The 15,916-nt window shown below is 36.8% G+C and overlaps 1 protein-coding gene across 2 annotated transcripts in view; it reads right to left on the bottom strand.

Annotated features, from left to right (window-relative positions):
• The window catches only part of ZFPM2 (zinc finger protein, FOG family member 2), a 469,330-nt gene that overhangs the window by 223,660 nt on the left and 229,754 nt on the right, over positions 1-15,916 (bottom strand). For both annotated transcript variants that reach the window (XM_078441932.2, XM_078441933.2), the window contains one exon: positions 11,404-11,522. In XM_078441932.2, the coding sequence (XP_078298058.1) occupies positions 11,404-11,522 (119 nt within the window). The remainder of the gene's footprint in view (positions 1-11,403; positions 11,523-15,916) is intronic.

Raw genomic sequence — 15,916 nt, 5'->3', positions numbered from 1 at the left:
GCAGTGTTTAAAGAAATGGGTAATCTATTTTCTATTCCTGGGCACCATAAAAAGTAATCTAGGTCTGTACAACAATCTGTATATTTTTTTCAAAGTGACTAACTGCATATAATTCTACATAATTTTACAACAACTCTATGACGCCTAGCTGGCATAATAACATCCGTTTTATAAGTGAAGAAGCGGACAGCGTGTGTGATTATCCAAGATAGCACATCCACTACGGGTGATAACAATCAGAAGTAGAATCAGCTACCGTAACCACATCATGGGCTCTTTCCCATACTTCCTCTCCCATCTCTTTACAGTGTGTTAGTGTAGGTTTCTCAAAATGACTGAAAGAGAAGGAACACTCAGCAAACACTCTGCTTTTGGTTCCTAACTCCCAGTAAATTTTGTAGAAGTCGCGTTTTATACATTTCAATTCATCTTTCGCTATCCTCCCAATTTCCAAATAAATTAATCAAGAAGTTACTAATCACCTTCCATGTGGGAAACCTTATTTAGCTTCAAAAGTAAGAATAAAATAGATGTCATCTTCATAAAGTCTTTTACTTCTCAGCTAACCTTTGATTTTGATGATAATACTTTATAACATATGACTTAATATTCTCGGTTCATATTCACTCCATTTTCTTTTGTGACTTCTCTTATTGCTCTTATTGTTCAAAAGTCCTTCTTTATCCAGAGGTTGGGTAACTATGTAAACTACCTTCAAGGGTAAACAGACCCTGAGAGGGCTCCAAAGAGCCCAGCCTTTGGTTTCAATGCCTTGTGCAATTCTCTTCCCTCTGGTGCGGGCTAGTCTAGCGACTGGATTTTAATGAATAGAATTTAGCAAAAGTAATGGACTCCTGCTTCCGAGATTAGGCTACAGAAAACACTGTGGCTTCCATCTTAGGCTCCTTCTCTTGCTCTCTTACTTGCTTGCTCAAAGAGAAGTCAGCTGCGACGACATGAGTTGCTCTATGGAGATGCCCACGAGGCAAAAAAACTGGGTCAGTAGCCTTGCTTAGTAAAAGCTTGCAAGCCAATCTTCCTGTAGTTGAGAGTTAGAGGACACCATAGCCCTGACTGTCGCTGTGATTGCAGCCTTGTGAGAGACACTGTATCAGAGACATCCAGATAAGCTGTGCTCACATTTCTGACTCTCAGAAACTAGGAATAGAGAGTATGAGAGAAAAACCCACAAAGCTTACACACATAGCCCTATGCTTGACTCTGAGTGCCCAACCTTTATAACAGAAAGAGATATAACACCAATAAAATGGCACAAAAGACATACAGGTTACTAGAATCAAGAAGCCACAGTTTTGCTAAACTAGGCCAGAGGATTTTGTGAGGAAAGTGATGTAAAAGTAAATGAATAATAAGGAATTACTTAAAATTTTATGGGTAAATTAACAAAGAAAAGACATGTTAATTCCAAAAGAGAGTTCCTCAAATAATTTCCTAAGTTTCCAAAAGCACTTAAGAGATACTGCTTTATTTTTCTCTTATCAGAGAAACATTGCCTCTGGACCATCACACAACATTAACATAAAGCCTCATAGGAGTGGCTTAAACAAGGTCACACTCACAAACTTTCCTATACCAGGAAAACCTCATGATATTAAAGATTGTCAATGATAACTGAGAGCTATTGTTAAATTATATTTGATTAATGGTATCCTGGAAATACCTATTCATAGTTTAAAAGCAGAGTCCAATATTTTATAACATATTTCAAGAGTTATCCCTAAGTCATACTGATTTTTAAGACCAAACAGAAGAAATACAAAATCGTCCATTTTTTCCACTGTTATCATTTCCAACTTACTGAGTGTATTAATTATCATGCCTAGCTGAGATCACTGCAAAATCCTCGTAACATCGGAACGATATTTATCATAACCATGCAAATAATGGGTAAAAGTGTACAATGCCAAACCAATTGTTTTAAAAAGACTTGTGGAATGCCAAGTCTTCAAAAAAAAAAAAAAATCAAGGAGAAAGACTTTAAAAGTCAAGTCATGCCAGATATATCAGCAAATATCAGAAGAAAATTTTGATCAACTTTTCAAACTGCTCTTCACAGTGCTTTCTCATTTTAACCTCTCCTCCAGCCAAAAATGTTTTCTGAGCTTTATATTCTATAATCTGTGTTATGAAAACAATAGAGTTATATTTTACTAAACACTCCCTCACCACCCAAGAATTTGACAAACTCCCCTTGGGGAACAGAGACTCTATTTCCACCCTCTGAGGGACCATAAAATGTGAAAAAAGTCTACAAACGGGAACGATTCCACAAAGAGTGTCTAGAGCTATAAACCAATAGCCAGACTTTGTCTTCGATGCTTGTATTCCCTGGGAAAGGTGGTACTACTCATTGGTCTCTTCAAATTTATACACATCTTCTTCTTAGAACAACTTTGATCATATGATGGTATGAATAACTAAACTACCCCTTCTAGACACTGACTAAATTAATAGCATCACATGGAGTCATTTTGATAACTACTTAAAAAGATCATCTTCAATAAATTTCTCCTTAAATTCTAGAGAAAGGAACAGTGACTATTCTGGCATGAAGAAAAAGATCCTTTTTGTTTATTCAAACTTGGCCTAAGTTAGGATAAATAGATTTAGCCATGTATCATAATTCAAAGGCAAAAATGTGTTTAAATGTCAGGCATAAGTGAGTAAAGTATAAATAAACTGTCTACATATGACGAGGAATTGTTTTTGTGTTCCCACCTTTCAAAGGCAAGTCCAAACATAAAGAACCTGGAAAGACTTCACCCATCAGAAGAAACAATGAATCAAAAAGAGATTGAGATTAGCAGAGAGATTAGCTACACACAAGGGCGTATCTTGGAGGCAGGTACAAATTATCAAGAAAGGCCCAATTTATATTTTCATTTCAACATTATTTTCTCATATTACAATATAACGTGATCCATTGCCAACATCATCACTATGCCTGCACTATAATACCATCAGTCCCTTCAGATCCATACGCAACTGACTTGTCTGGTTTGCCTCTATAGAGATCTGAATTGTGAAATAATTCTTTTGTGCTTGGGTTCTTCCTTTCTGACTCACATTCTATAGGATGCCTTTACCAACATGGGATTCCATACCAATATCTCCCTTCTCCCACAAACAAACAAATAACAAACAAACAAATAGACAAGAAACCTACTCTAATTCCAAAAACCAGACCAATGTGTCACTTTGCAAGGCTTTGCTGCTTTAAATGTCTTGTCTCATGTCTTCTTTGAGCAGCTTCCACTCAGTTTCCATTAATTCTCCACAAAGCAGATAGAGTGTAAGAGAAGCCAGGATCTTGGCCTCCCTAAGGGACAAATCTACAACCTCCATCAATAATGAATTTCACCAACGCTTCCCAAGAGGAAGAGGGTACAATTAAAAAGGTTATAAGTCCTTGCACTACTAGAACCTAAGGGCATCTGTGAATGAAACTGGCTTAAGCCCAATTAGAGGAATCAGTACATTTGTCTTCTCTTGGAACAACCCTGCTCTTACGGTTCCCATCAATTCAGTATAAATCTGACTGATCTTATCCAAGAAGTTAATAGAAAATTGCTCACAGTGGGCGACTGCCACCTCAGTTTCCAAGCAGAGACAGATGGAATTTCCCAGATGGTTTGTCACTGGAAAGAGCGATGCTGGATGAGACTTCACAGAAAGCATGGTAGACCAGAACACCTTCTTGGCCTTCACCCATGTCATAGTGAGGGATCTAAAACTGATTCCACTGTAAACAAATCGTAATTGCCTCAAAGGGCTCAACACATCAGCCTCCCGAACTGTTTCAGGGGTTGCAAATCTTACACTGAAATTAGTCAATATTTATCAAGAAACCATCATGGGTATATCTCCTTATTGGGTAAAAACTGAAGAAATGTGTAGTTATCCTTCCCTGCTGCATCTCACACTCAATTGAGTTTAAGAATACACATAAATATAAAAACAAACAAAAAACAGACACAAGATAGTATTAACTGGTAATGGTATTGCTAAGTTGGGCAGATGAAGGAAGATTCCTGAGGAAACAAAAGAAATGGGTACGAAGACTCAGGGAAAATGCAAGGATCTTGAATAAAGAGATGGGCATCATTCACGAATACTAGAGAAAAGTTAAAGGAAAGAACTGATTTACTAATTCTTTAAGGTTATTTATTGGGCCTGTGCTCGAAGTCAGACATTGCTCTAGGAAGGATGGATGCAAAGATAAAAGACAAGAAGCATATAGTCTGCAGGGGAGACAGACAAGTAAACAGACACAATTATGTGATAAATGCTTTTATCCTAGTAAAGCTACAGCATCATGGGAACACTTGAGGAGTCTATATCTATCCCAGACTTTAAGTTAAGTAAGTCTACTTGAGCTGAGTCTTTAAGTAAGAATTGGGGGTCAGTGGGATAAAGAGGGGTGGGGGCAGAACATAGGGTTTTCCAGGATGATGAATAGTGTGGCCAAATACATAGAGATGGTCTATTCTCTCGTGCCCTTTAAGATAATTTTAAGCACATAGGGTGACACTACTTTTGTTTTTTGGACACACTGTGATTTGGATAAAGGAAAAGGAGACAAGAGGGAAGGCAGGAAGAAAAGTAGAAGAATATGATGATAATCAGGAAGAAAAGATGGAGATTTCAATTAAAGCAGTGATAGCAGGAACAGAGAAGAGAGCAGATTAGAGGAAATCAGAAGTTATAGTACCTGGTTTCTGGAAGTGAAAACGAGAATCCTGAAAGATGAAAAAAAAAAGCAAGGGTAGTAGTTATAGGCAATAAAGCAGAGGGATGTGTGCCCATGCACTCGTATGTGCGTGAATATGTGGATAAATGGACATTTGAGTTTTAAGACAAGGAGAGGTAGGAATGGAGGAAAAAAACAACAAAGAATAACGTCTAGAATGAACTTCTTGCAGAGGCAGGAAAGGAGATGCAGAGACATAGGATCAAAGGTGACTCCAAGTGGAAAGTCAGGGAGAAGACTAGAGAGGCAATCTGTGGAAACAGTACTAAACTCTCCTTGTGACTATTTAGTTGGAGCAAGTCAGTGGGAAAGGCTTACAAAACAGTTGAAATGTGCTATTAGAGAAAGGGTAAAAAGCCAAGGTTAGAGATTTTTTAATTTAAATGTCATTTGTAAATTAGTAGCTGAAGCTTTGCAAGTGGATAAGCTCCCTGAGGCACTGGGAACAGAGGGAGAAGAGAAGAAAGGCCAGAGTGTTTTGGGAAACACGCACAGTTAAATTCAAAAGAGCCAAGACCCAGAGAGAGATGAGAAGTAGGAAAGTATGGTAGTCCTGAGCCTAGATTAGAATGAATATTAAAAAGGAAGAGATCTTTCCCAATGTCAACATCAATGAAAAGAAATGTTAAGGCGCAACAAAGAGTCATGCCTCACCAAATTATAAATTATATCATTGAGATGGTGGAGATTGGAGGATATGGGTGGGGTCCATCAGAATGCTCATGGTAAGGAAAGTCAGATTTTTATTTTAAAGACTATGTGTTGAATATCTATTATGTGCCAGAGGCAGAGGTCTAAAACTGAATAAAAATTTTAAAAGAAATCTATGTTCTCTAGAATCTCAACAATAATTTGGATATTACTTTCAAATTGACTTCATTATTATATTTTAGAGGTTGAGGTTTCCCCAGAACTTACCATGAAATTGATTCGAGTGCAAGTAGTCCATTGGGTAGGCAATCTCACAAAATTTCAGTAGAGGTATGGAGAAACAGGAAAGAGAAGGAAGGTCATAAAGAATGCATTATAAAGCCAACTGGAGCTCAGTTCCACTGGCAAACTCTAACCGCTTCTCAGAGCCTAAAGGAGAGGCAAGGAGACGGGGGTATCTATCCACCAGCTTCTGTCTCTCATTGGTTATCAGCCCTGGAAATATTAGTTCTCCAGCACATCTAGTTTGCCTGGTTTGCAGTGAATTTGCTCCTGAGGTTGGGAAAAAAGTCCTCTAATAGAAAGTCACAGATACTTCCACTAAGCAGCCTTTGACTACACAGATAAACGCTAGAGACATATGGGCAGGGGCGTACTTGCTACAGGGTGTGTACAACATGAGGCTTGAAGACTGGCAATGAATGGGATCAGAGATTGGTACTGAACTAGAAGTTCAGTTAGAACTAGACATAGTTAGACATAGTTAGGGCTAGACGGAGAGAAACAGAGACATCTAAAAATTCTGATATTTTCCTATGATATCGAACAGGAACCTCTAATTCTTTCCCCAACCACATTTTAACGATGATAACGATCTTAAAAAGTTTAAGGTACAATTTAACACCTGTATTATTTGATTATCAAGGCAATGAAATGCTGTCTATAGTACCCTTTATATGCATATTTCCCATTTGTAGAATTGAATGTCACAAACGTCCTATGAGAAAATAAGACAATCTCTCCTGATTGAGCAGGATCAATAAAATGAGACTTCTCTATCAGACTTCACTTATTGAATTGAACAGGTCATGAGGAATTTAGTATTAAGTAGTAAGTAATGTGGGACTTTCTATTTATGTTCTATTTAATAAAGTATGCATGTTGTATAATTCCAGCAGTTGGCTGAATTAGACTAGTTAGCTACTGACAGCTGATATATTCAGAAGCAAGGAAGGGCAAATGTCACTGAAATTAAAGACATCCAATCTTCCAAACAGTCATTGTTGTTTGACACTTATTAGGCCCTCATTATGTGCTAGCATATGATTTAGCATATTGCAAAGATCTTTGGAGAAAACGGAGGAAACGTCAAAGGTACAACATGTAAATACAGAAATTCTAAAATACCCCCAAAACAGATATTGATCATAATTTAAAGTGATTTTTAAAACAGCTTCCTTATCAGTAGTCCTCTGAATGAAACTGCAAGACTTCTAAAAAAGTTAAGTTTGTGTCACCGTGATAGCATTTAATGTAAGTTATTCCTTGGTACAGAGGTGGGATGTTGGAGAGAAGGCTAGGCTCACCCACTGGCTAACAGTCCATTCAGGGGTGCACAATTATATCCGAAAAAACTGAAACAATACATGGTAGTCCTTTGGAGGCTATGATGCTTAATTTTATGTGACAACTTGGAAGGTGTTAAAAAAATTTTTTTAATGTTTATTATTTATTTTTGACAGAGACACAGACAAAGACAGAGACAGAGCAAGCAGGGGAGGGGCAGAGAGAGAGGGAGACACAGAATCCGAAGCAGCATCTGAGCTGGCAGCACAGAGCCTGACATGGGGCTTGATCTTACAAACCCCAAGATCATGACCTGAGCCGAAGTCGGACGCTTAACTGAGCGTCCCAGTTCAGTACTGAGCCACCCAGGCACCCCATGGAAGGTGTGTTAGATGAGACTAACATTTGAATCAGTGAACTTTGGATAAAGCAGATTGCTCTCTGTAATGCAGGTGGGTCTCATCTAACCAGGTGAAGGCCTGAAAACAACAAAAAGACTGACCTCTTCAAGAAACAAGCTTCATCTGTACCATTGGTTCTCCTGGGTCTTTGCCTACTGGTCTTTGGTCTGGAACTGCACCATTGTTTTTCTTAGGGCTCCAGCCTGCTGGCCCACACTGAAGATTTCTGACTGGCCAGTCTCCATAAGCCAATTCCTTATAGTTAATATCCTCTTTCCCTCTCCTCTCTCTCTGACCCGTATCTGTGCAATGAATGTAGTAACTACATGTTGTTGCTGCTATTATTAAATCATGAAATGATACATGACGTATCAAACAAGATAATGGGATGTGGGCAAAAGATTATTTATTTCTATGTTCAGTGTGTTACATAATTCCAAGAATAACTTTTTGTCAAATCAATTTGTTTGGCGTTTCAATACAGCCTGTATTTCTTGAAATGTGCTCTATACACCCAAATGCCTGGTCTGCAAAGGCTTCCTGCAGAAGGTGGCATATTGCTAATGCACTTCAAGATGAGAACTTGAAAGATATAAAAAGGATTTGACATCTGGCATGGTGACTCAATTAATTACTGTGTTGGATTAATTAGTGTGCTGAATCTCCTGAGCCAACACCATGAGTCTGAGCAGACTTACATTACACTGGTTGGCAAATAAGCACTGTAGGAGGGTGCTACTTCCAAATTTGATTCAAGGTTGGGTACGGAAGGGTTAGGAGGCTATATATTTTATGATAAGGAAAATTTATCTTTAGGACATAAAATACAAGTGAAAGTACTGTCCAAATTATCGAGGTAATGAAATCACAGGAGCCTTTGAATTAACTCATAATTGCGCCAATAGTCTATCAATTACCATAACAAATATTTTGCCTAAAGAAAAAAAAAAAACATTGTGTATTTTCTCCAGAGTTTTTAAAATAAATTTAGACTATGTGTAAAGAAATCCCAAACATTTTTATCATGTTCAAATCATGCTACACATGCTCTTGAGCAGACAGTGTGGCTGGTCTTTAAGAATACATGATGCTGGGGGCGCCTGGGTGGCTCAGTCGGTTAAGCATCCGACTTCGGCTCAGGTCAGGATCTTGCGGTCCATGAGGCTGAGCCCTGCATCGGGCCCTGTGCTGACGGCTCAGAGCCTGAAGCCTGCTTCAGATTCTGTGTTCCCCTCTCTCTGTGCTCCTTCCCTGCTCATGTTCTGTCTCTCTCTCTCTCTCTCAAAAATAAATACCCATTTAAAAACAATTGTTTTAAATACAGATGCTGGAATCAAAAGGTCTACGCCTTTATTTTCTTATCTAATTTTAAACAGACACAAATTCAGGTTTGTTTTGAGGATTAAATGAGTGAATCCCTTTCAAATTCTCTATACAGTGGCTAGAAAAGAATGAGTATGCGGTATATGTTAGCTCATTATTCTACAGTAGGAACAGTAGTACCCAAAGTGGTACCAGGAGTATTTAGTGACTTAAAATTAGAAGTAAATTTTGGAAAGGAATGCTATCACAAAAGGAAAGTCTTTTAAGGTATACTTTGGCAAAGCAACTAAGTTTTTAAATAGAGAAAATTACTATAGTTTCAGGAAATAACATGAATCAAATATTGAAACCCTAAGGCAAAAAAATAAAACCAGACTATTAAGATTATTTTCTATAAAAAAAACTACTACCCACTACTGGTTTTTGATACCCTGAAGAGTATTCATAGTCTTAAAATAATACCAAATAGTACCAATGGTATCAAAACTTCTTCATATCTATAAGCTGAACCCTTTAAAAATATTAAACATGCCATCAAATAGCCTTATAATGGTACAAGAATATTTAAAGAACATTTGTCCAAAAAATAGGACATTATTTCATTAAAATTAACCTTTGACAAATAGGTTTATTTTTCACGCAAAATGTAGCAAATGCTAAAAATGTATAATTGTACCATCCCACATATATAAATAGATAATCATATAAAGATCAAAAACTGAATTTTCATATAGATATTATTTTGATATAGTAAAAGGAGAACATTTCTCTTTTACTTCAATGACAGGTGCTACTTCAGTGGCAGTACACTTTTGAAGAAATATCAGAGAAATAACTAAAGGTTGTGTTGGGGATGGATATGCAGTGATAAATAAGTATCTTACTGCCGAAAACATTTTTTAAGCGAGAGAACCAATAGAAACTTCCAGATAAAATGGGTTTAGAGTAGTATTTAACTCAACCCTTGATGGTTAGACAATCTTCGTCTTGCCTTTGCTCGGAAATCAGTATGGTAAATATTGTTCTCTCAATGGAATCAATAGACCAGTCTATTAACAACTCAACCGACCAACGCCTGCGGTGTTTGTGGGGCCACATCGCAAAGCCTTTTTGAAGTGGGTAAACTGGACCACTAGGAATTAAGTTGCCCACATGATCAAGTATTTAGCTTAGCCTATCAACTTGTTCAGTTCTTAAATACATGGGAAATCACCGACTTCATCCTTTTATGGATAAATATGTGGATTTAGGAAGTAAAAATCACACCCTAGAATCTCCCATGTTGTTTAAAAGTTTGGTGACACAAATATTTCCTATTTATTCCAATCATTACTTCTGGCTGAACCAATAACCTCTGTGTCAGCCAATAGGCACTGAATAAGCGGAGATCCACACATACCAGTTTCTTTCATGTAATAACCTGAAGGAGAAATTTCTTTCACGTAACAAATGGAAGAAGGGCTGCAGTGTTGCTGAGTTCAGTACATTTGTCAAAACCCCTCTGGGGAGTTTTTATGGCCCCACAGGGTAGACAGAGTCATCTGGCAGCCGTGAGACTCTTCTCATATATATAAGTGGCTTTTCGGAAGAATGTCATTTCATATATATAACTTGTGGAACTCCTAAATAATATAAAACATTTGTTTCCCCAAGTTTTATCACTTGTATCATCACTTAAATAGGAGAGGTCCCAATGTCTGTACCCTGGAACCTGTGAATGTTACATCGTATGGCAAAAGGGAATTAAGGAAGCCGATGGAATTAAAGTCGCTCATCAGCTGCCCTTAAAAGAGGATGATTATCCTAGATTTACCCAGATGGGCCCGTTATAATCACAGGTGTTCTTAAATGTGGATGTGAGGAAGACTCAATCAGCCACCGTTGGCTTTGTAGACGGCAGGGGGCCTTGAGCCAAGAGCCGTGGATGGTCTTGAGAAGCTGGAAAAGTGAAGGAAACAGAGTCACCCTAGGAGACTCCAGAGACGGACTCAGTGCTGCAGATGCTTAGTTTTAGCCCATCAGACCTCAGACCGGCACAACTGCAAGGTGATGTATTTGAGCTGTTTCCAAGCCACAAAGTTTCTGGTAGGTAATTTGCTACGGCGGCAACGGGAAAACTAAAATATCCAATTAAGAAATGAAGTTTAAATGTATCCACGTATTCCATCTTTCCACTACTTTTTAACACAGGAGTTAATCGACTACCCGTATAATCTTACCTAGAGGTAGATTTTACAGAGATTTTACAAAAATGCTAACAGAAATTATGACGCTAATCATTCATCGTTGCTCTAAAAGGTACAAATAGTATTACCGAGGTATAACAAGGTTGTTCATTTCTTGTTCTTCATGTAAACCTGTAATGTATGACAATTAATTTGTGTCATCTTAAAAATAAAAGCATTTGTATATATTATTAAGTGTGAGTAGTACTAGTCTGGCTAAGCAGATAAAGCAACAACCTTATAAATTACCTTACTAAACAACCGTTTGGTATGATTAACCTGTTTCCTTCTAAATTCTGCGTATATTACTGTCAGAGACAAACCACTTGGAAAGTCTCCAAGTTTTGTGGGCCATGAAAAAGAAAAAACAAACTGTTATTTTTAGCGATTTCCCTGGGAAGCAAGCAGAGATCATTTCTGAGCTATGACAAAATACTGAGTCAACCATCTCAGAACATCCACATACCAAGGAGTTATTATTCAGGTCCATCTTCCCAGCAAATGGCCCCCAGGTTGTTCCCACAGGAAGTTGCTGCCGACTCTGGATTTTTCGTTCCCCGTCTTTCTGAAATACCTCCAGCTCTCCTGCAGACAATAAAAACAAGGGGTGTTTAGAGTACCTTCACGTGTGTTTTACCCACAGCCACCTCTTTTTTGTGTGTTTGCTTTACACACACAACATTCTCGTGATTCATATAAAGGGAATTAATTATGCTTGTCTGAAAACCAACTGATCTCGTTATCCTGAGAGGAAAATAAAACTTGTCCTTATAATTGTATTCAGATTTAGTCCAATTTCTTTCTTGCACCTTTTTCACACACATCATCCACAGAAGTGAATTCTATTTAGTAAGTCCTTAAGAACCTGAAATAATAACACTCTTCCAAAAGCAGTGCTGTGATGCCAAAACGGATAGACAAGAAACATTAGGACAATGGCTTAGAGTTAACATTCTTATATTTGCTCACGAATGTAACTAAAAATTATAATTAAAGATATACACCTCACACAATACTTTTATTATAGTTATTCAAGACTCGTGGTGAGCAACATCTGGAGAGCCTCTGGAAGTATGTGGTAGTTTTTTCAAGGTACTACTAATTTCAGGGGCTAAAATATTTACACGTACAAAAAGTAGAGATGTATGTTTTCCCAAATTAAAAAAATGTTTAATCAAATTCATTTTTCTTTTATATTTGGTATTTGATGTAGATTCTGTCACCAGAAGAGTTTGGGAAAAAAAAAACCTTATGAAACAGCCAGCTTAGGGTGGTCTCCCTCCTTTCATTCCCTCCAAATTATTACATTGGATCATTAAAAGGAAACAGGAAGTGAACATAGTATACACGTTAGCATAAAGTAGGAATTCATCAAATGCTCACTTAAATAATAAATGAATAAGGGGTGCCTGGGCGTCTCAGTTGGTTAAGTGTCTGACTTCAGCTCAGGTCACGATCATGTGGTTGACGAGTTTGAGCCCAGCGTTGGGCTCTGTGCTGACAGCTCGGAGCTTGGGGCTTGCCTCGGATTATGTGTCTCCCTCTCTCCGTCCCTCCCCTGCTCATGCTCTGTCTCACTCTCAAACATAAATAAACATTAAAAAAATTAAGAAATAAAATAAAGAAATAAGTGAATTAATTTAAAAAAAATAACTAAGTGAAGGCTTCAAATCTTCAAAGAATGGCCATCAGCCTAAAAAGTCTTTGGGATAATCAAACAAAATCTCAATCATGAATTGGAGAATTGGAATCTTTCTCTTTAAATAATTAAATCTATGATATTTATGTTCTGATAGTATCACTATACCATATTATCATAGCAAAAGCTTTGTATTTTAAAATATTAATCTTAATAATACAATGTATTAGTTCTTTTTATTGGTATTTCTTCTCAACCTGCTGAAGAGCAGACATTAAAGCGGGAACGAATGGATGAATAAGAAGTATAAATGGAAACCCATATACCACAGATAGCTGAGAAGAGTTCTAAATAAAATAGAATGTATTCAGTTATTACATTTTCTAAGCGATACATAAGTTATGGTAGGTAATTTAGCATAAATGTTTTGTCTTACTCTGGCCTTAATTTCTTTTCAAGGCAGTAACTGTCTTTAAATATGTAGATTTAATCTTGATGTTTTTAAAAGCAATACCATCAACCTGAGTTCAGTTAGATCTTTCCTTTACTTCTTGGCATTTGTGTCACCTCTGTTTAATAGTTGAAATACCAGACATTACTTTTCATGTTTCTATTATTGCTTGAATCCTGAAAACCAAAGTCAAAGTTATGTAAACCACAACCAGCTAAAATTTTGAGTAATGTTGACATTGTGTCCATTATGAAATATAAATTTATCTGTATCAGGACAATGAAAATGCAATGGAAATAATAATTCCATGTTCACGGTAAAAAATGTCACTTCAAGAACTACACCATTCTCCCTACTTCTCATGCTCCCTTCCTCTCCCACTTGCCAAATACACAAAAAATGGAAGAACTCATTAAACTCATTGAACTGAGACAACACCTCTCCCCTCCAGTTTGTTTTTCACTCTGATGTATCAGTAACTAAAGATGATCAGTAATGAGGAAAATGGACCCCAAAAAGATTCAATGAGTTGAGCTTCTGAAATATAGCTTTATAAATAAGATATTTACAATAAATAATATATGCTTAAGTATCAAGTCCAGAGTCCAGGGAATATGGAACAATAATTTGTTTTCTCTTTGTGGAATAACAAACCCATTTCTGAGATTTTTCCCCTGAAAATGTTTTGCATCCTTGTACAATCTTTTTGATTAGTACATTGGAAGCAGAGCGCTTATACCCCAAATTTTCAGAGGCAGAGCCTAGCTAATAATCCAATATGATGTCAAAAAGGACTCAGTGGGAAATGTCCCACAATGTGTGCCTTCATATTCAAATGTGATAATATAGTGATTTACATCTTTAAGATTTTATTCTACTTGAAAAGAGACTGTTTAATTTCTATCTGATAGTTCCTTGAATTTTCCAATGATATTTAAATTTTAAGCAATTTCTTTATAACTTACTATTTAAAGATAAAATACATTTCAATCCCTCAGCTAAACACTGGTTAAGAATGTTCTTTTCTACATAAAAATGATGCCCAAATAATTTGCTTGTTTTTACACACTTAAAAAAAAAAAAAAAACAGTCATGTCACATTTAAGTGATACCAGAGAAATCTGAGGATCTTTGAAAACCTTTTTAAAAAGTAATTCATTCTCTCTTTCTGCCACTGACATTTTTCATTTGAAAAGGGTTCAGGCTCAGTCAAACAGTGACTTCTTATCTATACCTGTGGATTTACAAGTAGCTCTGTCTTTTAATGGATTAAGAACTACAAACTTAGGGCAGATCATAAAGTGATACCCAAATATCTCCAAAGTTCTTGAGGTGTCTTTGACTCTGCATTAGAATTTTAAGCAAACCAAAACTACTTTTATGAGCTCTTAAACATGGCCATAACAAAAAGTCCAGTAACTGTTCAAGCTAACAAGTCAATCTTTTCAACTTTATTAGGCAAACAGGCATATCCCAGTCTCCTTTCTTGCTTATCAAGAAGTTATTTTGAGGTTTAGGAAAATCCATTCTGTTGATGAAGTAGTTAAATAAAAATATCCATTTATTCACTAGAAAACTGCAAACACATTGAAAATAATTAGCATTTAAACACTACCAAAGCTACTCAGGTTAATGATAGCAAGAGAAGACATTGTATAAATGGAAATTATATTTAATTTAACTTAGATGTTGCCTGACAATATAATATTTAAATTTTTTTGCAGATAAATAAGTGTCATGAAATAGAGGAGACATTATCACACCAAAAATAAGATTAACTTTTAGTCAACTCTATCCAATAATCAACTAAACAGCCTTGAAGAAGAGATGTCTTTTCCGAGTCTTGGCTTTGTCATTGGTAAAGAGGGTTTTGCACTCACTTGCTAGTTGTTAAGGTGCTCCTGATACCATGATTTTCTTTCCCCAGATATGATATATCATGACAGGTAGAAAGAACCCTGGAATGGTGAGTCAAAGTGCCAGGTCCAACAGCTTATCATAAAAATGGATGTTTAACTTAAAAAGGACAGATATTTCAAAATCAGAAAGCAAAGCTCCAATTCTTGTTTGATTTGTTTATTCATTCTTTTTTGCCTCCATACATTAACTTATTCATTCTTTGATTCCACTAATTTATTTGGTATCAGACCGTGGGTTATGCCGAAGCAAAAAGCAACAAACAAGACAGGCCTGGACCTTGGATGAATTTCAGGAAATGTAATCCATTCACAAGGCTTGGGAAGTAGACACCATAGAACCTATTGATTATTCAGATTTTAGGAGTTAGGGAAGGGAAAATCCAACAATACTGTTCAGGTATCGGCTTAAGCAAATGGGTCAATGGTCATATATTGCTGACATAAAGAACAAACACAAAAAAGATTTAAGGGTAAGATGAAGAGTTAGAGTTTGGAAATATTCAGGTCAAAGTGGCTGTAAGGAAGGCAAGAGGTGATTTTACATGGGCAAGTACAAGCCTGAGACTCAGAAGCAAGGTCTTAACTAGAATGATAAATTTTGGCATTTTAGCCACTAATTAAAACTAGCTGGTCTATGGCAATAAAAGCCATTGTATGGTTCACCCAGGACAGAGTATATCACAATAAAATAAGAAGACCTGAGACAGAGTTCCAAGGATCTTCAAAAGGCAGAATGATAGAGGAGCATGCACAGAAAATTAGAAGTGCAAGAGAATAGAGAAGAAACCGATATAGCAGTCAATTGATTGAGAATGTAAAGGAGGAGGGATCAATCAAGTAATGTGAAAATTTATGAAAGTAAGAAAAGAACCAGAAAGATACCTTTTGATGAAATGGAAATCATGAGTATGCAGAGTGAAAGGAGTTTGGTAGAAGGGGAGGCCAGTACACAGGCTGGAATGAGTTCAAA

Source organism: Panthera onca, chromosome F2 (genome assembly GCF_046562875.1).
Source record: "Panthera onca isolate mPanOnc1 chromosome F2, mPanOnc1 haplotype 2, whole genome shotgun sequence".
Lineage (NCBI taxonomy): Eukaryota > Metazoa > Chordata > Mammalia > Carnivora > Felidae > Panthera > Panthera onca.
This window is presented reverse-complemented; position numbering and strand designations above follow the sequence as displayed.